The following is a 24,372-nucleotide window of genomic DNA, read 5'->3' as shown; positions in this document are numbered from 1 at the left end:
CAGAAGGAGGAGCTCTGAATCAATGTATAAACAAACACAGAGAGAGAGAAAGAGAGAGAAATAAAATAAAGTATCGAAGGAAGTCTGAAGAATTCTCTAATATTTTTAACCTCCAAATTCACATGGCTTCTTGGGCGTCTCTTTCTCTCCCACATTTGTTGGTGTTCCTTTTCTTTTCCTCTCCCTCACATTCTCTCTCCTCGGTAGTTAGCTCTCCTTTTTCAATGCCATTTGAAGGCTGTTGACTGAACGGGTACGGAGATTCCTCAGATCTACAGTGAAACTGTGAAAGCCTTTCGCTCTTCTCACTCCCAATTCTTCTTCTTCTTCTTTTTCTTCTTCGGAGGAGGGTGGCTTTTGTTCAACCGCTAAAAGGTGTGCCTCTTTTAAGCTTAATTGTGTATTTTGGTATGTGTTCTTTCTACAAATGCACGTTCAATCCAGTCCGTCAATGGTTTGAATTTTCTTTCTGTTTTAACTTGTTTCGTTAATATTGGATCTCCGCTTCATTTTCTCATATTCAATTTCCATTTCACTGCTTTTGTAGAATTTGTTTTATTAGAGAATTTGGTTCCGCTTCTCTGTATTGGATCCCTGAATCCATTTTGGTTATTCGTAATTTGATTTTTCAATCGAAAATGACAGAATTAACTTTTTTTTTTTGCATGAAAATTCTTCGAGAGTTTTTTGCTAGTTCAATCTTCTGCTGAACTAAAGAATGTCGAAAATTGTTCTTTTTGGATAAATATTGTTTCTGCTAATTTCTTTTTGTATCACAACTTTCATTACAAAATCAAGGCATTTCTCAGCGTTTTTATTTGGGTGATTTTACATGTAATCAATCTGTTATCTTTGTTTGCTGTTTATAATCTTTGGTTATCTGCCAAAATTCTGCTTAAATTCAATGGTGAACTAGCACAGCCAGACTGGTTTCGAAGCTCTATGCTCTCACCTTTGATATTTCCATTACTTTTTTTTTTTTTTTTTCAAGTAAATAAATATGCTTTTATTTTTACTATTGCTTCTTCCATTAGTTTGACCATTTGATTGTTGATGTGGGACGTATGGCTTTGTAAAGCTTGAGCTATTTATGATATCATGTTCCCTTTCACAGTGGAAGAGCTTGTTCAAGATGGCCAAGAACGTGCTATTTTTCTTCTCAAATTTTCTTTTGCTGCGTTTCTTTTAGAGATTCAAAATTGTACGGTATTCATCAAAAGGGCAAAAAAAAAAAAAAAAAAAAAAAAAAAAATCAAGGATTCTGGTCTTCACTTTGGAGAAGTAGGGGTCATAGGGGCTTGCATTTTAGGTAGCAAATTGGCATTCATCAAGTTGAATATCTGAAACAAAAGGTTTCTTTAGCAAATGAGGTTATAGATAATGTGAGACCTATCTTATATTTTCCAATGGCATCAGAAGAGAATAAATTCTGGTAAACTCAAAAACCATGTTTTACTTCTAATTTCTCAGTAAAGTCACTGTATCTTTAATTTACTCCTGAAATTAAGCCATTACTTGTTAGTTCTAGGCAGCTATGTTGCTTTCATAATATTATGACCAAATGTGCAGGGCTCATCCAAAAGAAATCGCCTACTCATATACTTATTCATGTTTAATTATTTATTTATTTATTTATTTTTTTTTTTCAGTACCAAAAAAAACAAGTTCACTTCGAATTATATTGTTTCTTATGCAGTTGGTGACCTGAGCAGGAACTTCTGGCCAAATAAAACTGCAGCATACTTGCTGCATTGGATTTTCTCCGTGCTCTATTAACTCTATCTCCTGGATGTGAAATGTTGCACAAGATATGTTTTTGAGATTGCTGAGATGCATATACTGAAGTGGCAACCATGGTTCAGTAGCATTAGAATGCCCATCTACGTTTAGACAAATGGTTTCTGAAATGGAGAGTGGTCATATTGAAGAGATGGACATCGAAATCCTCCCTTCAATGTGGCCTGACGATGTTGGAACTGATGCTGGAAAGCAATTCAATGTAGAAAAGCCAAAAGGGGATCAAGATATGTTGGAGGAGGTTACAATCATAGATGATGCAACAATAGTTGATTTCAAGCGTCTTTTAGAGCTAACGAATTACACTGAGACGGGCTCTTCTCAGTTGGCATACCTTGTTAAGCACTGGGAGTATAAGCAGGCAAATGCTGTACGTCTTCTCAGAGAAGAACTTGACATTCTAAGCAAACAACGGGAGGAAGTTGAGCTAAAAAAATTGGAGATATTGGAGGAGCATCGGTTTGAGGAAGAAAGATATGGCGGTGATAAACGTCCAATATCTATACTGGATGAAGTTTATGATCTATGGCAAGATGTTCCCCGCAGGAAAAATGATGTTATTGTCCAGAATAAGAGAGTTGAAATAGATGCTGAGTATGATACTGTTGTATACTGGAAGCAGCGGGCTATGCATTTAGAGAAATTATTGGAGGCAAGTACTCAGAGAGAGCAGATACTCATTGAGAAGTTACAGGAAAGCATAAAAGATCTTGAAAGGCAGTCCTCACCTGTGGAAGAATTGTCCCAGATTCTGAAAAGAGCAGATAATTTCTTGCATTTTGTACTTCAAAATGCCCCCGTTGTCATTGGCCATCAGGTAAGTTTGGCATATATAGTATAAATGCTCTGTTTGCTACAACTTTTCAAGATGATCTTCCCTTGTGGTACTTGGATCTTTCATACTCGGTTATTGATTGCTTGAAGGGATTTTAAGCACTATAACAGCTGAAATTGTATATATATATATATATATATATATATTGTTGTGGCCAACAGTCAGTTACAAGAATAAAAAGCAATATGTACCTTTTGATATTTATTTTCTTTTATAACATCCTTTTTCTAACGTTTCCTTCAAAGAGGAACAAGAAGGAATCACATGAAACATTCAGTAGTAATAGATACACTAATGTATTGATAATTACTCAAGTCATCATGGTAAGATCTTATTTGGGTTCAACAAAATCCTTTATAGTCTTTCTGCTTATATGGGGCCATGTCATTTGTTGTTTACAGCTATATTATTGTTTCTCACAGAACTTACCCACTTCCTTTTAGGTTCCCCTTCAATCTGAATTATGCTACTCTTGAAATTAGATTACAGGCATTCTTCTATATGCACAAATTCATTTATTAGAGATGTAGGGAGTGGATCTTCCTTTTCTTATTTTTTTTTTGCAAACAGTGGAACTTCTATGAGAATGAGGTAATGAGCAATTTGAATAATCTCCTTCATTCACTCTAGTGATGCGGATGAATGTGGCAGTGAAGGTGGAAATATTGCTTTAGGAACCTGTAGTTGTTGAATAATGAACTTTCAATAAATGATAACTTTTCCTGTTGTAACTTTGATCTACTGTATAACTTCTCTACAAATTTATTTATATACACACACACACACACACATACAAATTTATTATATACACAAGTCCTTTATGCTTTTATTTCCACTATCATATATTTCTTTCAATCTTTTAGCTTTACAGGGGAATGATTCTTTGATGACAATTTCTTTCAGGATAAAGAGTTGCGCTATCGCTTTATCTATAATCACTTTCCAAGTTTGCATGAGGATGTAAGTAATTGGCACTGATGTTTCTATTCAAGGTTTGATGAGATTGCTTTATAGTTTTATTCCTTTTTACAAGTTACATCTTTTATTCAGGCGTTCGCTTGAAACCTGAGCAGGCACTTCCTCTTTTGATAGAGTTTTTGCTTTTTATAATTTCTTTTGCTTCTCTGTCAAATGCCATTGAAGTACATGAAGTTTTACGTTTATTTTTTTACCAGGACATTATTGGAAGAACAGATGTTGAAATTTTTACTGGATCTGGTGTTAAAGAGTCTCAAGATTTCAAGAGAGAAGTACTGGAAAAAGGACTACCAGCAAAGAGGGAAATTACATTTGAGACGGACTTATTTGGGTCAAAGACATTTTTGATATATGTGGAACCCGTCTTTAGCAAGGCAGGGGAGACAATTGGTATAAATTATATGGGAATGGATGTAACTGACCAGGTAACTTTTTTTCTGTTTTTAGTTGTCACTCTTTGGGTCTCTTTTGTTAACATAACCAATGCTATTTATGTTCCTGATGCGCAACAGGTAAGAAAACGAGAGAGGATGGCAAAACTTCGAGAGGAAATAGCAGTACAAAAGGCCAAGGAAACAGAACTGAACAAAACAATTCATATAACAGGTTCAATTGCTTGGTGAAATATATGGAGTTGTGAATTTCACTTCGGTGCGCTTCTGGAGAAGCAAAGTTTACTCTGTTTTTTTTTTATTCTCTTGCAGAGGAGACAATGCGAGCAAAACAAATGCTAGCTACAATGTCCCATGAGATAAGATCTCCTCTATCTGGAGTTGTTAGCATGGCTGAGATTCTTTCCACCACAAAAGTTGATCAGGAGCAACGACAACTGTTGGATTGCATGCTATCTTCTGGAGATTTAGTCCTTCAACTTATAAATGACATTCTTGACCTTTCGAAGGTTGAGTCAGGTTTGAATTTCATCCTTTCTCATTTTCACTCCCGTGGATGTTCGTATTGTATACAATTTATACATTTTACAATCTGTACTCTTACTTCAGTCTCTTTAACAATAACTTCATACTGATACAAATGTTATTAGATAATCAGGTTTTGTGTGCTATAGTCAGGTTGTCAATTTTCTCTATATTAAACACATCATTTTTCAACTGCTTGTTATGGTTTAAAGCTAGATTCTCTATGAAAGATAATCTGGTTTTGGTCTCATTCCAATAGAGATTGCAAAATGACTAGTTTCAGAAAAAAGATCCTAACCGTCTAGGATCAACTTGCAGGGTATATGTTTTTATCACTGATAAAGGGGCTTAAAAGTTCATTTCCTAAGCCTATGCATCAGTTAGCAAACACAACAAACGGATTTTAAGTGGAAATTGACTACCTTTAACTAATTAGGTATAAAAAGAAGATCTGCTTAAACTGCATTGGCACACACACATTTATACATAATATATATTTTTCATTACACATACGCACACGCACACCCACACGCACACAAACACGTATATAGGGTTAGATTTAAGGTACACCTAGTTTGTCTTTTTGTTAGTATTACACCACTCAATAACTTTTAGTCAAATTAATGTTTTGATAATCCCCCATTAGATTACACATTCTCTCTGCACTAATACACACGACAACTTTCATGTCAATAGATGTAATTTAGTTTTAAATACATCAATTCATCTGTTTTTGCATATTTTTCAACCCTTGGATGTGATGTGTCGACATTGACTTAAAATGAAAGAAAAATAAAATTGTAAACACATTATAGATGAAATATTTCTAAATCTCTAATTCTCTTAATATTGGCAAGCAAAAATATTCTACGGAGAGCATTTAATCCAATACTAGGTTTGTTAATAAAATACCGCCCAATGGAAAGTTTTTGAATGGTGCAGTATTGAAAACAAATTACATGTAACTTGAATTTGATCCATATGTCTAAATTTATCGATATGCATGTATATGTGTGCGAAGATGTACTTACATATTATGGGCCCTAGACGGTGCCAAACACATGCGTATTTTTGCTTTCTATGCATAGAATCCTTGATGGATGCACTCCCCCAATATGCTGATTTTATTCCTATATGTTTTCATTTTTCTTTAGGAGTTATGAAGTTGGAAGCTACAAAATTTCGGCCTAGACAGGTAGTAAAGCATGTGCTTCAGACTGCCGCAGCATCATTACAGAAAATTTTGACCTTGGAAGGACATGTAGCAGATGATGTTCCTGTAGAGGTGAGAACTTAGATGAGCTTTCCTGCCGCATTGTCGAAGAGTTCCACATTTTCTATATTGTTCTTTTTCAAAAAGCTACAAATTTCCTGCAGGAAATCTTGTCAGTAAACTATATTACATAATAAGGTGCACCTACATGTTTTTTCCCCTCTATTTTTTGATAACTTATAAAAAAATTCACGTTATAGAAGTAAGTACTAAGATGAAATAAAGGGGAAAGCTTAGGGCTTAGGTAGCCGTTTCTAGGCTGTGAACAGCAACGTGGGGGAACTGTAGCAGATCTGGTTTTGTGGTTTTGGAGGCTAATAAAGGTGGATTATGCTAGGATTTTTATCCCATGAATTTTAGGGTCCTAAGGGTGAGAAATAAAGGTCAATTGTAGAGTCTAAGAATTGATAATTTTTTATTTTTTATTTTTTTATTTTTTATTTTTTTTTAATTTTTATTTTATTTTATTTTCTAGAAATTAAAGAGATTAAGAAGAAGAAGATAGTCCTAGGTATCAGAAATAGTTTTCCTAAGTATCACACTTAGGGTTACTTTGGCATCACACTTTGGAGTAGGATTGTATTTGTATCTCACAAACCTAAAAAAATCACATTTATAAAAAAACTAAACCTAACCCTAATAAGACTTGAAACTTTTAAGAAACTTGACTATGTGCGCTTTGACTCATAGCCCAAACTAAATAATTAATAGAACCTGTACTTAAAATTCAAAAAAATAATATAATTCAAAATAAGATCTAATAGACTAAAAGTCCAACTAATATCTAGAAAAAACTTGTTCTCGAGTTATGAACTATTGAAGTAGCAAAAACTTCAGTGTCTTAAATTGTTTTTGTTAAAAGTGAATGAACTTCATTAAAAACGCAGAGGGTGCATTCAAGTATACATGAAGTATACGAGAAAAATACCTAACAAAAAATGGAAAAAGATAAAAAGAAAAGAAAAGAAGTCATGAAAACTATAAATATGAAAACACTAATAGGCAGCCATTCAATGGTATAGAGTATTGAAGAAGAAGGCCCTTAATTCCGCCACCATCCTCTTATTGTCTTCAAAGCTTCGTTCATTTCTTTCTCTCCAGATACACTTACCACATCGGGATCATCTTCCAGACAACTTCACTTACCACATTGCCTTCTCCAACAAGCAAAGAGATCTATGACTCAATGGGACATGATCCATGCTAAACCAAAGAAAACGAAGATAGAGTTTCATAAGGCACTAGCTATCTCACAATGAAGTAAAAGGTGGTCAACGGTTTTCCCACTCTTCTTGCACATGCAACACCAATCTACAACAAATGATTTGCCACTTTCTCAAGTTATCCAAAGTGAGGATTTTACCAAAGCGGCAGACCAAGTAAAGAAAGCCACTCTCAACGGGGCCTTATTCCACCAAATACTCCTCCAAGGAAAATTATTGTAAACATGGGGGATTAAGATACAAAACGGTCTAACATCAAACGACCCTTCTTGGAGGGGACCCAAGAGAGCTTGTCCTCTCCACCTTATCTCAACTGATGGAATACAACTAATTGAAGAATGAAGTAAAGAGTTCCCTCTCCCAATCATGTGCTGCTCTTATAAAAGTAACATTTCACTAAGGATAGCCCTTGGATAATGGAAGATGATCCGCCATGGAGGTATCTTTAGAGCAGGCAATCCTAAACAGCTCTAGAAACGCTACCTTAAGGAGCTACTCCCCACACCACACATCATGTCAACCTAATCTCTGAACTGTCACCCACCTCAATTCTTGTATACTTCGAAAACACCTCTCAACCCCTCCTATTGAATTTCCAAAGACAAAATCTTGTATCCTTGTCAATGGACAAAAAGCTACAAGTCGAATTTTCTTCTCTTCTTTTAAGACAAAAATGATGATAATGACAGGTTCAATATTTTACAAAGTTAGAGTAGACAATATGGCCTTCTCTTGATGTGAAATATAATTTAGGGAATGAGACTCGTCTTTGTCCCTTATATTATTTAATTTCGTCTTGCATCTTTTCAACTTCAACTTCAACTTCAACTAAATACTACATCTGAAGCAGGACAGCAACACAGATGTTTCTAGGCTTATTTGATAGCAAACATTTGGCGAAAGATTAGGCTTTGAAGTTCTAAAGCATGTGAAAAGGAAGTAGAGAGCTTATGACTTAGATTGGGTTTGAAAAGGTTGAATTTTTAAGAGTTTTAAGGACTGGAAACAAAAACTTTTGGTTGCAGGATTTTCCTTGACAGCAGAATTTGAGGAGAACTAGGGTTGTTTGGTTAGGGTTTTGTCGTGGAAAATGCTGGAAAAATATTAGGGGTTAAGGGCTTCAATCAGTGTAACTGTGTAAGGAGAGGGATTTAGTTTGAAGACAAAACGAAGACGAGATCTCAATTTCTGGAGTTGCTGTTCTGGACAATGAACTATAACCCCGGAATGAAACTTTGATACTTCGGGATTGTTTGAGAGATATTTGATGGATGGATGGTTTACGCTTCTCTAGGATCGGATTTTAGGGAACTAAAATTTGATATAAAATTGCTGAAAAAGTTAAAAGGAAAATGTGAAGAAGAAAGAGCATACAAACTTAGGCATCGTACATAAGGTTTCCTTGGCATTTCACTTTTGAAGGATTGCATCTCACATACCCGAGTAATACTGAATTCATTTTTGTGTAACTAAAAAATGATGTGGTTTCTAGAATCATTATTAACTTTGGGATTGATTATTATTAAATTTTGATCAAATGGTAATTTTAAAAGCACTTTATTTTTAGAGTGACACAAGAGGGACACGGGAGGGAGATACGAGTGACTTGTAGAATTACTCCACAAACCTCATAAGCATATTTGCAGCAAAGTTTTCATAAGAATAATGCTATTTAGTAGACTTTAGTACACCACAATACAACTAAATGACGTGGTAGTAAAAATAAGCTCTTTGATCATCACTTAAAAAAAAAAAAAAAAAAAATCATGTGTTCTAAGGGCTAATTTTTATTTTGACCTCATCTAATATATGAGCTTTGACTTCTAAGCCCAAATTAAATAACTAATAGAACCCATAATTAAAATTCCAAAAACATGATAAAACCAAAATAAGACCTAATAGACTAAAAGTACAACTCATTTCCAGAGGAATAAAATTAGGAAAGTATCGTTCACTCCAAAATTTGAATAAAACTATAATAAAATAAATCGACCTTTTTGCTGCTTGCGTCTTGCACAATTTTTTTTTTTATTCAATATTGCTTTTGCATCTTATTTAGTTTAAACAATATACTCAATTTTGCAGGTCATTGGGGATGTTCTAAGGATTCGACAAATTCTCACCAACTTGATCAGGTACCAAACTTTGTAGGATTTATGTTTCTTCTTTTTGGATTCACTAGATGATCTATCCATATTCTGGAAAGTAAAAATTGTTTGCATCTAGCTTGCAATATATTTACCATGACACCCCCCCCCCCCCCCCCCCCCCTTTTTTTTGTTGTTTTGTTTTTGTTTTTTATCAATTTTTATATCAGTTTATCTAGTTTTGCCTTTAGATACATTCATTCTATTTGTTAATGCTTTTTAGAGGGTTTTATTTTTTGTTTTGAAAAAGTATTCTGATGTGGGTGAAAATAATTTTGAGTTTTTTGTGTTTCTGGTTGTTTATTAATATTTTTGTTTTGGAAAGATAAAACAAAAGAAAGAAAGAAAGAGTGGTTTCTGAGTATTTTTTGCTTTTTGCAGCAATGCTATCAAGTTTACTCATGAAGGAAAAGTTGGGGTAAACCTTTATGTGGTACCAGATCCATCTTCTGTAAAGGGAGAAGGATGCCATCAGAAGTTGACTGCAGATGAGTCGACTTTTTCAGCAAATGGACGAAAAGAAGAGAAATGCCTATCAACATCTCGAACTATTGGTGATTGGAAAGGTACCCATGGTCAAAGACACATTGAAGGTCCTTGCCAAAATCATCCATCAAGCGATGAACCTAGAACCCCACAAAAGAGTAAAGTCTCAGTAGATGGAGATAATGAGGAGCAACCTCATTCTCCTGAAACAAAAGTCTGGATACGCTGTGATGTGTATGACACAGGAATTGGAATACCAGGTAATGCTCCTCTCTGTCTGGAATCAATAAGTTTAAACATAGAATTCAGTATCTTTGTTGCTTTTATGCTCTGGCTCTTCCCTACTTCTGGTTGATTCCTGTCATTGTAAGCAGTAACAACATTTTTCTTAAAACATGTTACAGAAACTGCTTTACCTACACTATTCAAGAAGTACATGCAAGTTAGTGCGGATCATGCCCGAAAGTATGGTGGGACTGGACTAGGACTAGCAATATGCAAACAACTGGTAAACTTTTCTTGCCATTACTCCCCCTTCCCCTGGTCTCTGAGGCAGTACAGGCATTGGAGGTCAGGAGCATTGCTCCACTTGTGCATATAACGTGCTTTTTATGTGTACCTTTCTTTCTGTATGTCATCTATCGTATCGGCAGATCTTTTCATTTGATTAGTTGTCAAGCACGTACAGCTCATCAAATTTTCTTATTAATTGTTATCCCTTGAATAATTGAAATCAAAAGAATACATGATTACTAGAGTAGAGATTTTATACACTAGCTCTGCTAAATATTGCAGATCACTGAAACATTCAACCAAGTTGTCACTGTAGCATGAAAGATGAGAAGTCAAGGGCAAGTTCCTTTTTTTTTTTTTTTTTTCAACTTCTTTTGGTAAAAAACAAATTTCTTGTTCAATATTGTGCAACTCATGGTTCTTAGGTTTTTGGTTCAACTGCATTGTACGAAGACCAAATATTGAGGTGAATCCTCTAAAACCCAAAAAAATATGACTGCTTGAATGATGCTCTCAGAACCGCTGAGAGATCCAATGGTGCAAAACCTCTTGATCAATAAGGAAGGCTTTTTAAGTTATAATTAGCAATGAAGAACGGACCGCATATAGTAAGAATAGCATGCTAATGGTTGTTAAACACTAAGTCCATGTTGGAAGCTCATTTTTCTGGATCTATATATATTGGTCCAACTCTTTATGAAGACTTCAAACTCTGTGAAGTCTACTCTGATTCATATCAAATTAGTTGGATTTTGGCATTCTAGTCTTTCAATTAATGTAGAGATTCTCTCAGACTAGAAAAATAGGGGACGTGGTTAGCTCTATTTTCAGATTTTGCAGCCCTTCCAAGTTCACTTTCACTGCAAGGCTAGCGTTCTGTATTTCTAGTCTTAGAGCACATTTATGCTGAGCCTTGAACAAGCAAATATTCAAAATGGATCATTGTGTATGATATTCATGTTCAATTCCTTTTTCTCTGGTAAACATTAACTCATCATTTTACTGTAGTTAAATAATTTGATTTCTTGATGAAACGAAGTTTTCTTCCTCCTTCCTAAAAATTTCAAGTATTTGAAATAGGTTGAGCTGATGGGAGGTCATCTTACGGTGTCGAGCCAAGAACATTGTGGGTCGACTTTTACGTTTGTACTACCATACAAGGTTTCAACCGCATCTGATAATTCTGATGATCCTGATGAGCTCTCAGATATGGCTGATCATAATGCGGCAACTGATGAAGCTACTGAGAGATTTTTCCAATTTCAGCCTCGCACTTTGGGTTCACTATTCTCGTCTAATGGGTCCAGCAGGACTAATATGGGGTATACTAGGTCACATAAACTCAATGGGTTCTCAGACAATTCTTACTCATTTCCCTCTAATAGTGTCAGATCAAAGGAGACAGCTTCAGTTGAGGAGGCATGTTCTGTGGTTGATGATGCAGAGACACTATGTCAACCAGAGAGTTCATCAAGCCATAGCCCAGACCCTACTAACCAGGATACAGTTTGTAGAGGCAAACAGTGTCAAGATGACACAAGTTCTCAGTTCCAAAATCCTATTATAGATTCCACTCATCACAAAGAAACAAGCAGAGAAGTCGCTGTAGTGGCAAAGACAAGAGAACCCCAAGGAACATGTCAGAGGCAGGAGAAATCTGATGCAAGTTCCCAGTGCGTTTCTAGCAGCAGTACAGAAGTACCCAAATCAACATTAAAACCTAAGATCCTTCTTGTTGAAGATAACAAGACCATCGTAATGGTGACACAGTCAATGATGAAGCTGTTAGGCCATAGCATAGATGTGGTGAATAATGGAGTTGAAGCTGTGTGCGCAGTTCAGCATCATAATTACGATCTCATTCTCATGGTACTTTCTTGAAAGCCAAATTTTTTGTTCGGTTACAGTTGCCTTCATTTGACTTGGTGTCAGTCATGTTTCAGGACAAATAGACACAACACATCCATCCTTCCCACTCTCTATTTGCAAGGGTAATAAGCATGAACAGTAAAAGACGATCTAGAACAATAAGGGTCTGTTTGATGGGGCTACTTGAACAATAAGCCTTCGAAAAATATACGTTGCCTACAAGTTGCTTGGTAACTGAAAGGTGCTTTGTTGATTTTGTAAAAGGACAGTTTTTTTAGGCAGCTTTGAGAAGCAGCCAAAAGTTTCTTTCCAACATGCTTGCAGCTTCTCAGCAAGGTCGTAGCTCTTAAAAATGCTCAAGTTCTCCCAAACTATCCCTAAGATCTCTTGCTTCCCCCATTTATCGTGATTCTAGAAACTCAATCTTTAGTTTGGTATCGAAATAGGAACTAGCGAAATAGGTGCCTGCCTCTGTGATAACAAACTTGAGTATATTTCTTTCAAGGCTTTCCATTCTAAAACTTTAAAAGATACAGTGAGAGACTACACACATTTGAATGTACAACATGTGGTGTCCAAACAATGGCCAAGTGCTTGGCCTCAAAGCAACTGTAAACATGGTTCTGATTAAGCTAGAAGGGTGGGGCTTTTTCTAGAAGACATGCATCTTTTCTGTTATACAATAGAAGGGACAACTAAGCATCATCATAAACATAGACAGTACAGCTTGATTGAAATACAGGAAACTCAAAATTAGCTGTAATGCTAAAGGCCTTGTTGGTTTGTCTTGGGCACAAGAATTTTTAGTTTTTGGTAATTGTGTAATATTTGAATTTTTTCAGGATGTCTGCATGCCAGTTATGGATGGCCTTCAAGCTACAAGACTAATTCGTTCTTTTGAGGAAACTGGCAATTGGGATGCTGCAGTGAAGGCAGGAATTGACCAAGCTTTGTTGTCTTTGGATTCATTACAAAATGGTCTGGGATCTACACCATCTGCAAAGCGGAGACCCATCATAGCGGTGAGCACCTCAAATCTTATTTGCCTGCAATATATGTATATATATAAAACTCAACTACATGGTTTGTCAACTAGCTGAATTTAGCCGATACTTGTGATGTTATCCTCTTTTTATCTGTTTAATAGTGGCATTGATCAGCTTCAATTTATCAACTGTTGGGTCCTAATTTGATGATTAAAATTTCTGCATGAGTGATCCTTTCTAAGCATAGTTCTACCACACACCAAATAATAAAGAAGTTTTAATTTTCACATTTGACAAACGGATTGACTTCTCAAAGGAATGATCTTCTATTCAATGATCTTCACTCTCTGCAACTTCTGATGTAGATGCTTATGTTATTTGTTAGATTTTTTTAAAACCATTACCATCAGTGTTATCATTGTTTAAATTACATACATATACAAACATGTGAGTGTGTACTCTGAAGCATCCACTAACTAAACATTTGGTAGAAATGCAGATGACAGCAAATGCATTGGCAGAGAGTGCAGATGAGTGTTTGGCAAATGGTATGGACTCATTCGTGTCAAAGCCTGTAACTTTGCAAAAATTGAAAGAGTGTCTTGCAAAATATCTACCATCATGATATCTCTTGTAAATTAATGCTTGTGTATAAAAATGAAAGCGTGTTAGGAAAGTTTTGTAACCAATATGCATCATGTTCTTCTCAACAGTTAGTATCTCCTCAGAAGCTGTATAGGTCTATGTCATATTCTTTTTTGTCTCTCTCCAAGAGCCTTTCACATTGTTTGGAGGGGAGGCATCTATGAACTTTAGTTAGGAATTAGGAAGTGAAAGCAAAGGCGTAAAGTGATAATTTTATGAAAATATATATGCTGGCATCAAAGATGATTGGATATCTCCACACTAAAGTCTTTCTATTATATTCTCATTGCCAATACCCAAACCAGACAAGGTTCACAATAGAGTAATTTAATTTTTATGTGGTATAATATTTATATCAGTTATACAAATGTTTTCCCTTTCTCCCCCTTTTTAATTAGAAAAAAAAAGAAAAGTTGTACAAATGTTTTTTTTTTTTTGGGACGGTGCAAGAATTGTTTGTATAACTCAATCTTTCTTTTACAACCAATAAAAAATTTATGGTATGGTGTAAAGTATTGAAATATAATGAAGTTATGATACTATGTTGAAGTTTGTGAGAAAATATAAAATACGAAAATAATAGCAGAAGCAAGAGAGAGATATGAACACAAATAGTTACGGATGGTTCGATATTAGACACTTACATTTAGAGGTGAAAAGGTAGTAAAATTCACTAATCGTCTTTGCTAACCGCTTAGGCGATTAACCGGCGGTTAGCCGTTAGTCCGCTTTTTAAAAGAAAAAAAAAAAAAAGAAAAAAAAGCAAAACGATGTTGTTTCTATGGTAATACAATAATATCATACTACATATGACATCGTTTCTAAATTTTTATATATATTTAAAATTTTAAATACAAAAACATCGTTTCATGTATAGAAATAAAATGTATCATATTATATTTATATATAGGCGGTTAACAATTAGCGGTTAGAGGTTTTGGAAAAACCTAAAACAGCTAACCGTAACCGCCTAGGCGGTTAGAGGTTTTTCCTAAACGCCTTCAAAAGTGGTTAGCGGTTTAATGCAATTCCCGCCTTTTGACCACCACTTTGGATAACCCCTAGAGCATTTATCCTTAAACTAACAACTATATTTCTTATGCTTCGTACATAAGCTACTATGAAAGGAGCTTGTTTCCGACATATTAGTACCTGAAAACATAAATGATCAGTTAATGGACATGCTATTGGGAAAGAAAGGCAATTTTTAGGAACATCAATTCTTCACTACGTACTGGCCATTGTGATATGGTGAAAACCGGTCAAGAAATTACCAACGTTGTATTCCGAACAAATGTGGCATACTAGCAGAACACACAGAATTAGTTGGAACTACAATTACTTACATTTAATATATATTTAAAATGCATATTAAGTGCTTTCGTAATCTATTCATGGGATTCTTGATTTGGGAGGACAATTATCTCAATAAGGGCTTCTGGTTGAGACACTTGATCGTTTGGACTGAGATTAGCATATTCTCTACAAGGTGTTCCTGCATCTCCAAAGAAAGCCAAGTGGGATTCCTCGTGTGTTGAATGGTTTGATGGACTTGGTGGGCAATTTGTGTTTGGTGGGAGTTCACTTTTGTCTTCAAATGCTCTCTTTCTGAAAATATGCGAGGAGAGGTCTTTTCTGTCAAAGATTCTTAATGTATGCCTAATTCTTCTCCCTAATGAGCCTTCTGAATCAAAATGCATCAAGATTTGCTGCCTCTCCTTGTAAAGGAACATGCACACAGAGATGATGATGGCTAATGAGGAAGCAACACCGGCAATGAGGAATAGGCCCCAAAAGCTTGCCAGGCTGAGACTATTAGAAGGAACTTGGGGGTTGGAGTCTAAACAATTAGAATCTTTCCCTAGCCATGCATTTTCAATCTCTTTCATTTTCCCTCCTTCTCTCACATTTAAGATTGCCCTTGAAACATCAGCGACAAGAGGGGAACCTCTTTGAAAGGCCTGCACATCATAAAAATAAGATATAATCTACATAGAAACAACATGCATGCATACATACACAAACACAGGCACATAAGAAACAAGATAGCTTACAAAGCCAAAGCCATCAGTTTTGTATATTAATGGAACGGCGATATACTTTGAGCAATATTCTGTCAGAAAAAGCTTCATGTAAGGGATTTCATCAAAAGCAGCAGCTATACCGCCATTTGCACTTCCTTTGGATAGAAGCTCATCACATTGATATGGAGAATTATATCGCCGAAGCTTACTTGTGTCAAATTTCATTTCTTTTAGGATTCCTAAAACAAAAGAATCTTCCTGGTATCCAACATACTCCCCATTCTTAATAAGCTCGTTGACATCAATAACAGTTGGTTGCAGCTGTTGAACTGTTAAGAGTGACGTCAAACTTGCAGTATAGCTTTGAGTGAGTATGAACACCACGAAAACCCATACAATCACCACAAACCTAGCGCAGTTGCTTAACATTGGCTCCCCTGTTAATTAAATGCAAAAGGGTTTTAGGAATGAACATAATTGCGTATGTATGAAATTTCAAACGCATCTAATCCAAGTATATATAGTTGTCAAGCCACTAATCCAATTGTAAAGCTAGACACGTGACAAAGGCCGACACCTATAGAGCTTCAACCTCACTTGACAATCAACAACTAATCAAGAGAAATAATTCAACAGCAAAAAATATTGACATTAATTCATTATAACAATAAATAGATTAACAATACTCTAACTAATTCTTCGAAGAGTCAATAATAACAACTAATTGCTCAAAATTTTATTACTATAGACTATAGTACTATTAATTTTAAATCTCCTCACGTCCCCCAACAAGCAAAGCAATTCTATGTATGCTAACCATGTTAGGGATAATGTCCTTAAATTTAATATGATGTGTATGCCATTTTTAGTTTATGAATAAAGTTGTTTATTTTTTGAGTTTTATTAGAACATTTGACATATCATTATATACATGTGTGTAATATTTATGCATAGAGGCATGTTACACAACCATCTTTAAACCATCTTTAAACCATATGTATTTACAAATTCAATAGATCAACCATTAGATTTATGGACTTATGTAGACCCCACACAAATTCAATTATGGATTCATTCATTCACAATGGAGATGGTTGAAAAAGAATGAATTCTATCATTTCTCTTATCCATATGTAGTCCTTATGTTATGTTGAATATGGTTTAGGCTTGTTAATAAGATCATTATATAGAAGATCTAAGCCATAATACCTTGTCAATAAACCTTAGTTCATAGTTATTAATGGAACTATGTATTCTATTTGATAAGACTATAACATATCAATCATGATGGTCTATCTTAATCACGAAAGTGGAGACTTTTGATTAATATGTTGGTGTGGTTATAATGCACTGAAATGCACTGTGCAAGTTGTTATTCTACATACTATTGTCAATTGAATAACTTTAACTCACGACTGCTTATAGCATGGACTCTCAATTCTGAGACGAATGTGAACTCAAATTTGTAGTGTAGGTCACTTGAATACATTTAAGAGTGAGATCTTTCCTATTTAAAATTTCGATGTATTTGATGATCACATATAGCATTGTGGGAACACTACTCAATATGGAATTCATGATCAATTTGATTATAATGATGAAAGAGAAATGGAATATTCCATTGAGATAAATTTAATAGGAATTGATTATTCTAAATCTCGGGCTTGATTATTTTAGTAAGGAGTTACTAAAATTAACTCCGTTCGCTTCTTGTTCACAGATCGTTCGAACGTGGGGCTTCATGAAGACTTCTAGTACTTCAACCTGAGAGCTCCGTCGCTAGCCATTTGATGGCCGTTTGAACATGAGTCCCGTGCAGCATTCTCATTACTTTAACCCAAGAGCTTTGTTCGTTAGCCGTCTGAACGGTAGTGGCGATGCAGAATTTTGCTAAGTGTTCAGCCTGATACACTAATGCTAGGGTTTCCATGTGTCAGCAGTACATTTAACCTAGCCGCATTCGAAGCACCATTCGAATGGTAGTTAGTCAGTGGAGAGTTGACTGTGGCAGGCAACTTAAATGCTCGCAGGAAACATGGGAGTATGTGGCCATTATGTGTGCCGCGTTCGAATGCTAGAAGTCATCGTTCAAACGGTAGTTGGAGAGTGGACAGCTCAGTGGAGTAAATGCTTGCAAGAATCCAAGAAAAGTTGTCTACCTGTCGCCACTTCAGCATGTGAAGCCAAGGCCGTTCGAACGCCCAGTAGCACCGTCCGAACGCTAGCCAGCAAAGCTCACCTAACTCAGCTGAAGGGTATCCTCATTTCTGCCTATAAATAGAGCACTCATGCTGCTCATTTTGATCAAGGAAAACAGAGGGCAGAAGCACAAAATTGAGAGAAAAATCCTAAGTTCTTTGAGTGAGTTTTTCCTTGTGTGCTAGGAGAGGTCTTTGTACATGAGCTTCGTCTGTATACTCTCCTAGAGTTGTGCTGTAATTTATTTTTAGCAACTCATGTGTCAAACAATTGTGATAACTTGCAGCTTGTTAGAGGTTCTGGCAAGGAAGGTCAATAGAAGAAGTACCAGAGGTCATGGGGGAACTACCGCTATAAAAGGCAAGAAGGGTTACTTGTCTAGATAGGTTTGTGTCAACTACAAAGGTTTTGTAAGTGTGAGCAACTTGTAATCTCATTCTTCTATAGTGAATGATCTCCTGGGTCTAATGTCCCGAAGTGTTTTTTTTCCTTGAAGAATTCTTCAGGTTTCCACTTCGTCACCAAAAATACTTGTGTCCATATGCTTTACTGTTTTACATATTTTTGGTGATTGACTGTTTGCATGCATTAATTTTTAATTCTGCATTATTTGTGAGATACACCTATTCACCCCCTCTCTAGGTGTACTTGGGAGTCTAGATAGTAACTTTCAAATGAAATAACAGCAAGTGCTATTTTAGTTAAGTTGGAGGAAACACCATTGGCAGAGACTAAACCGGAAGTAGTCAGTTATGATGAAGATTGGATCATTGACTTTGAGGTGAGCTCCAATCACATGAGAAGTAAATTGGGGGAACCAAAAGATAACATGCAATCATGTCTTAAAAACATGGAGGGATATATTGTAGTGACCCAACTAATTAACTAAGCTTTAGGTAGCTTAGTTAGAGGGTTAATTTGCACTTTGGGTCAATAGGAATAACTGGAAGGACATTTTGGGAATTTGGACTTTCAGACCAGACGTACGCTAGGATTGCCAGACGTACGCTCTTGTCTGTAGTAGAGGACGTACGCATAGGGACCATCGGATGAACGCTGACAAAAGTACGCCATACTCTACCAATAGTACACGAACGTACGCTGGGGAGCACACGAATGTATGTTACTTTTGGAATACCCTTGGATATACCTGGATGTACGCTATAGCCTTTGGACCGCTAGGTAAATAGTACCGGACGTATGCCCCTATAGTACCGAACGTCCGCTACTTTTCATAATAGTCGGTAAGTGCCCTCTGCTTTTTCTCACCTATAAATACCCCCTATTCCTCACCCTTTCACACTTATTTTCGCCCCCAGGCTCTCAGAAACCATTGTGTGAGTGTTTTGTGAGGATTGTGTGAGTTCTTGGAGAAGGAGAGGTGATTCTTGGAGGTTTTGCTTCAAGGAGGTAATCTTCTAAGCTTAGTTTGTTCCTTAGTTGTTATGCTGTTTAAATGCTTTTCCGTAGTTAGCCTAGTTGGTAGTTTGTAGCTTTTAGCTATGCCTTTTATCTTGATTCATGTTGGGTTAGCGTGTAATTCTTGTTGGACTTATTTCCCTTTGCATGGAGGTGTTGTTTTGAGATAGGAGGTCCTAGGAATCCGTTTGGTAGCTTTAGAACTAGTTTGGGAGGATAGGAGGATGATTGAACCAAATGAGGTTCTACCTGAAACTCTTTGAGCGAACGTACGACCACGAGACCGGATGTACGAGCTTTCTGGGTAAACGTACGGCTACGGACCCGAAAGTAGGGTCAAAAGCGTTCCAGGGAACGCCACTTTGGCCAGTCGTTCGATAACCTCTATTTTCATGTTCTAGGTTTGTTTTAGTTGGATTTAGAATTAATGATAGGTCTTTTCTCAGTATTCAAGGTTATGGAGCCTCAAGGGAATTTTATGGAGGAGCCTTATGACCCGGGTGAGTACAAACTCACATGGATGCTTGTTGTCACTTTTCCCGCATTGCACATCTATTTTATATATATCAAACATGCATATTTTGCAACTCTCATGAAATACATTTTAGAACTACTATGAACTCTCTTTTGCGAAAACGTATGTTAATTAACAAGATAATGATGAGACTTGTAAAACTATGCATGCAAAAGACTGATAAGATTAATTGCATCGTATGACATGGTACACCAGTACGTGTGAGATAACGCCCATGGGCTTACTATATAGGTTAACTTTATGGTCAAATGTGTGTGTGTGGGATTTGGATCCAATGGTTTCGTGACCAAGGCGCAGCCATTCCCTAATGGATGGTCACTATAGGATGGACATCATTAGTGGTGTGGGCGACCTAAGGTCAAACTCGGTCGTGCTACTAATGTTATGTACGGTAGCGTACAATATCCGGGACATTGGTGTTGTATTACAGGTCCCTCGGGACAGGGCCAACCCTGCTGAAAAGGGGTAATATTTCGGGTAGACCATACGGTTGAACTATTACTGTTACTCTATATCATATGCATATATCATATATCTATATCACATCCATGATAAACTATCATCTCATAATGTTGCATGTACTTTATAAACAACTGAGTTCACTATTTAATGATGGGTACGTCATGTGCATTTATACTCACTAAGTCATCGGACTTACGCTTGTATTATTTTCCTTTTTTCTCCATATGTACAACTATGTGGTTATAGATAGTTTAGCAGAGGCGGATACCGCGAAGCTTCCGGTTATTGTGGAGGATTAACCCGGGAGATGCTTGAGGACTTATTGCAAGCTTAGGGGGGTACTCATGGTAACTAGTACTTTTGAGTTATGTTGTAGACCTTAGAGCTTTTATGCATGTCTGCATGTTAAGGCATAACATGAATCCCTTGTAAAGATGATGATGTGTATAGTATGATTTCAGCTACTTTGATATTCTTTGGTAGATGCTCTGGTTGTAACGATTATGTTTATAGAATCTTTTATTTCCGATGTTTAGTATCCTCTCTTTCGAGGAATAGAGGTCCCTAAGTCTTGTTCGGAGTGGGATAAGGCTGGGAGATGAATCGTGGAATTAATTACTAGTTGATTAATTTCCAGGGCATTACATATATACCATTAATTGGTGAAATTGAGCAAGAGCCATAGTCAAAAAGAGCGAAAAGCCCATGGAAGATTGGTGTGCATAGAATACTAGATGTCGTACATTCTAGTATTAAGAATTAAAAAAGGAAGAGCCTCTTGCATTTGAAGAAAAAACTGTAAGCAGAACATGGAGGAAAATAAAGGAAGAAGAGCAAGAGGAAGAAAAACGTGGAGACTTGTCAACTTGAAATATAGTTCCAAAATTAAAGGATGTTACACCCATTTCCTACCAAGGGGGGTCAATAAAGGGAAGACTTGTCCATATGGATTGAATAAAAGATATAAGGTGTTGGTAGTAGTTTGACATGAAAGGGTGTTAGACCCTTTACATTTGGATTTTATTTTTAATAATAATAATAAAAATTTGCTTAAAATTTTTTGTAGCACAAGAAACTAGGTTTTGGAGGGGACATTAGTGGTTGTCCCTATTTTTCTTTCTTGAGAGGAGAATGTTCTACTTGACAAAATGATTAGTAGTAGGTTATTGAGTGTTTAAATTAAAATAAAGAAAGGAAGAGGCACACCCCCTCCAAAACCAAAAAAAAAAAAAAAAAATGTTAACCGTTCTAATTAAAGGGCTTTTGCAAAAAGCTTCATGGGAAGGAAGCTCTCTGCAGAGGACGATTTCATAGTTCATTTTTTTCTCTTTCTTCTCTGCTTGTTATCTCCCTAGAACAATGAAAATCTTCTCCCCTTAACTCTTAAATGCTGCATCAAAGGAGGAATGGCCTCGAGCATGGAGTTGATTTTACAGTCTGCAAAATCGAAGAACATGTCTCCTTCCTCTTGTGTGTATACATAGGACCATACTCTTTTATTTATTTTTTTACAAGTGTTTTGATTTTTTTTTTGTAACAAATGAAAATACATAATAAAAATCCTTTTTTTTTTTTGTTTGGTGAGAGAGAGAGAGAGGAAGGCTCAAATAGTGTTCATTCAACAAGGTGAAACTCCTCCCCTTCTTTAATTTTTGCTTTAATTCCTTTCTTTTGCTTAATTCTCTTTTGGTTTTAAGTAGTTCTTGGAGGGATTGTTGGGATTTTTGGCTGAGTTTTTGATTTTGATTTTCTTGTTTGAGAATCAATCGAGTGCTGAAGTTTTGGCTTCAATTTTCTGTTTTGTTTTGCATTTGGCTAAAAATAGGTGGAAATGTGAGATTTTTTTTTTGGTCCTTTGTATTGGATGAAATATAGGTGTTTGGGTGAAAATTTTAGTTTTCTCCACGGGGGCAGCTGGTTGCATAATCCTAACACTTACCATGTTGTCCTACCCCCTAAGAGCTTTATGAGGAAGGTCATTGCTCGAGTTTCATTCACTAGCAGCTCGTATGATGAGGGTGTGAATTCGATGGCGAATTCTCTTCAACCTGGGGAGGATGATGTAGACCAGAAAGCTAGGGATTTCATAAAGAGGGACGGGACACTCCTAGAAAGTCACCATAGTAATTCCTGAGACATGAAGTTGAATTCCATAGTGCTTCGTCTGCAACTGTTCGGATGAGAGGAATGAAGTGACTTCCTGAGAGCTTCATCTGCAGCCGTCCGGACCGGATTAGTCATAAAAGTTTAAACTGACTTATTTTTTTATTTAGTACTAAGGTTAGGATTTTGGGGGCTATAAATACATGCTTATAAACCCCAAGAATGTAGCTTTTGATTATCTTTCAGTTTTTATCAATAAGAAGCCTTAGAGTTGAGTTTCTTCATTATTTTCCTTCAAACCCTAAATAGACTCTAGCGTTTTGAGAAGATTTCTTAGATCTTTGATAGACTCAAGGTTTAAGCGATATTTATCCCTCCTTTCTTGTTGTTTATCTTTGCAACCCACAACGTCTTGCTGCATCAGTGTGTCTCCATGGGGAGCATCCATTTTGTTTGTAAAGAAGAAAGTCGATACTATCCGGACGTGCATAGATTTTCAAGAGTTGAACTCGATAATGGTAAATAACAAGTATTCCTTACCAAGGACCGACTACCTACTTGATCAATCGAAATGAACGAGTTTCTTTACAAAAAAAGACTTTCGATCAAGGCACTATCAATTGAATATACAAAGTGAAGACATTGAAAATACAACAATCAAGACCTGGTATGTCCATTAGCAGTTTTTGGTCATGTCATTCAAGTTGGCTAACACACCATCAATTTCTAGGGACTTGATGAATAATATATTTCACAATTACCTGTATTGGTTAATGGTCATTTTATTTGAAGACATATTAGTCTACTCGACTGATCATCAAAAACACGCAAACCATCTTAGAGTAGTGTTGGAAATATCTCATCAACAAATTCCTTGATAATTTATTTTTACCATCTCCTTTTAAGGGTTTTGGCTTCACCTCCTTGCTTGGTAGGAGTATAATGTTCACATTATCATCCAATGATGCATGGCAACCTTATTATATTGCCATGGTGCACCTATAGAAAATGACAAGTATCCATGGCAATTACATCACACCACACCTTATACCTATATTTAGACCAAAGGGAAAAGAATACTAGAGAACATTTAAAATCCGTCACCTTTTTTCCTTTACTAATTCATGCCAATCGGTAGGACAAGGTTGCTTCTCCATCTTAAACTCCAATTTATGTATGACCTCTTCAAACACCACATTGTCATAGCTCTTTGAATCAATCACGAGCCTACAAACCTTACCTCTTGTGGTACAAGTAGATTTGAAGATGTTGTTACACCTCCAATCTTCCCTTTCAACCTTACGTACGGGGTGTAAAGCATGCTCTCCTAACTACCAGGAAAGGACCTTCATCCATCTGAAAACGTTCCTCATCGATCACCTCTTCAGCATCAAATTCAAGCCATTATTCAAAATCAACCAAGGCATCTTCATCTATATATTCCCCGGATTCAATAAATAGGCCTTTTCCATACCGATCACCCTTTGTACATTCCACTACCCTATAACCCGATTCACCAAATTTAAAGCAACATAGGGATGTGCTCGTTGAAGCTGCCTTATTATGTTGCACATTTGGCTTTCCTCTAGTTTGTGTAGGTTTGGGTTACACCACATGTAGGGGGTGTGGAACTAGTGCCGTTATTACCCACTAACTCTTCCTCCTATCAATCTCAAAGGCCTCCTAAACAACGTCTTTTTATAGGTGTAAGCTCTTTGATATGCTTCATATACATTAATAGGGTCAAAGAAATTTAAAGAATCTTGGAATTGTTGTCGTATGCCTCCAATGTACCATGAAACAAACTAATCATCATACTCCACCAAATCCACTCGAGCCACTAGCTTGTAGAACTCCGCCATGTATTCGTATTGGGTCCTCATATAATTATAGGGCAAGAATGCAGCCTTCATTTGCTTTAATAATTTCTCTCAGCTATTGATCATCTCCTTTTTTTGTTG

General features: G+C 36.3%; 2 protein-coding genes across 2 annotated transcripts in view; one reads left to right on the top strand and one right to left on the bottom strand.

The window, feature by feature from the left end:
• The first annotated feature begins 135 nt into the window (after positions 1-135).
• Positions 136-13,808, top strand: HK5 (histidine kinase 5). The gene is made up of 13 exons (XM_088518301.1): positions 136-375; positions 1,697-2,614; positions 3,536-3,592; positions 3,808-4,035; positions 4,123-4,216; positions 4,315-4,521; positions 5,682-5,812; positions 9,109-9,158; positions 9,552-9,916; positions 10,061-10,164; positions 11,250-12,038; positions 12,881-13,060; positions 13,524-13,808. The coding sequence occupies exons 2-13, from the start codon at positions 1,895-1,897 to the stop codon at positions 13,647-13,649; spliced, it is 3,051 nt and encodes a 1,016-aa protein (XP_088374427.1). The 5' UTR covers positions 136-375; positions 1,697-1,894; the 3' UTR covers positions 13,650-13,808.
• Positions 13,809-15,057: 1,249 nt separating this feature from the next.
• LOC132185158 (glutamate receptor 2.8-like) overlaps positions 15,058-24,372 on the bottom strand; it is a 30,522-nt gene continuing 21,207 nt past the window's right edge. The window contains exons 4-5 of the mRNA XM_088518538.1: positions 15,724-16,130; positions 15,058-15,630 (exon numbers count right to left, since the gene is read on the bottom strand). Of these exons, the coding sequence (XP_088374664.1) occupies positions 15,058-15,630; positions 15,724-16,130 (980 nt within the window). The remainder of the gene's footprint in view (positions 15,631-15,723; positions 16,131-24,372) is intronic.

The sequence above is a fragment of the Corylus avellana genome, chromosome 7 (assembly GCF_965113065.1).
Source record: "Corylus avellana chromosome 7, dhCorAvel1.hap1.2, whole genome shotgun sequence".
Classification (NCBI taxonomy): Eukaryota; Viridiplantae; Streptophyta; class Magnoliopsida; order Fagales; family Betulaceae; genus Corylus; species Corylus avellana.
Note: the sequence above shows the minus strand (reverse complement) of the source record. Positions and strands in the feature narration are given on the sequence as shown.

Coding starts and splice junctions, on each gene's coding strand:
- HK5 (XM_088518301.1), top strand. CDS start 1,895: ATGGTTTCTGAAATGGAGAGTGGTCATATTGAAGAGATGGACATCGAA. Junction 4,217..4,314: donor CAAAACAATTCATATAACAG/GTTCAATTGCTT, acceptor ATTCTCTTGCAG/AGGAGACAATGCGAGCAAAA. Junction 9,917..10,060: donor CACAGGAATTGGAATACCAG/GTAATGCTCCTC, acceptor AACATGTTACAG/AAACTGCTTTACCTACACTA.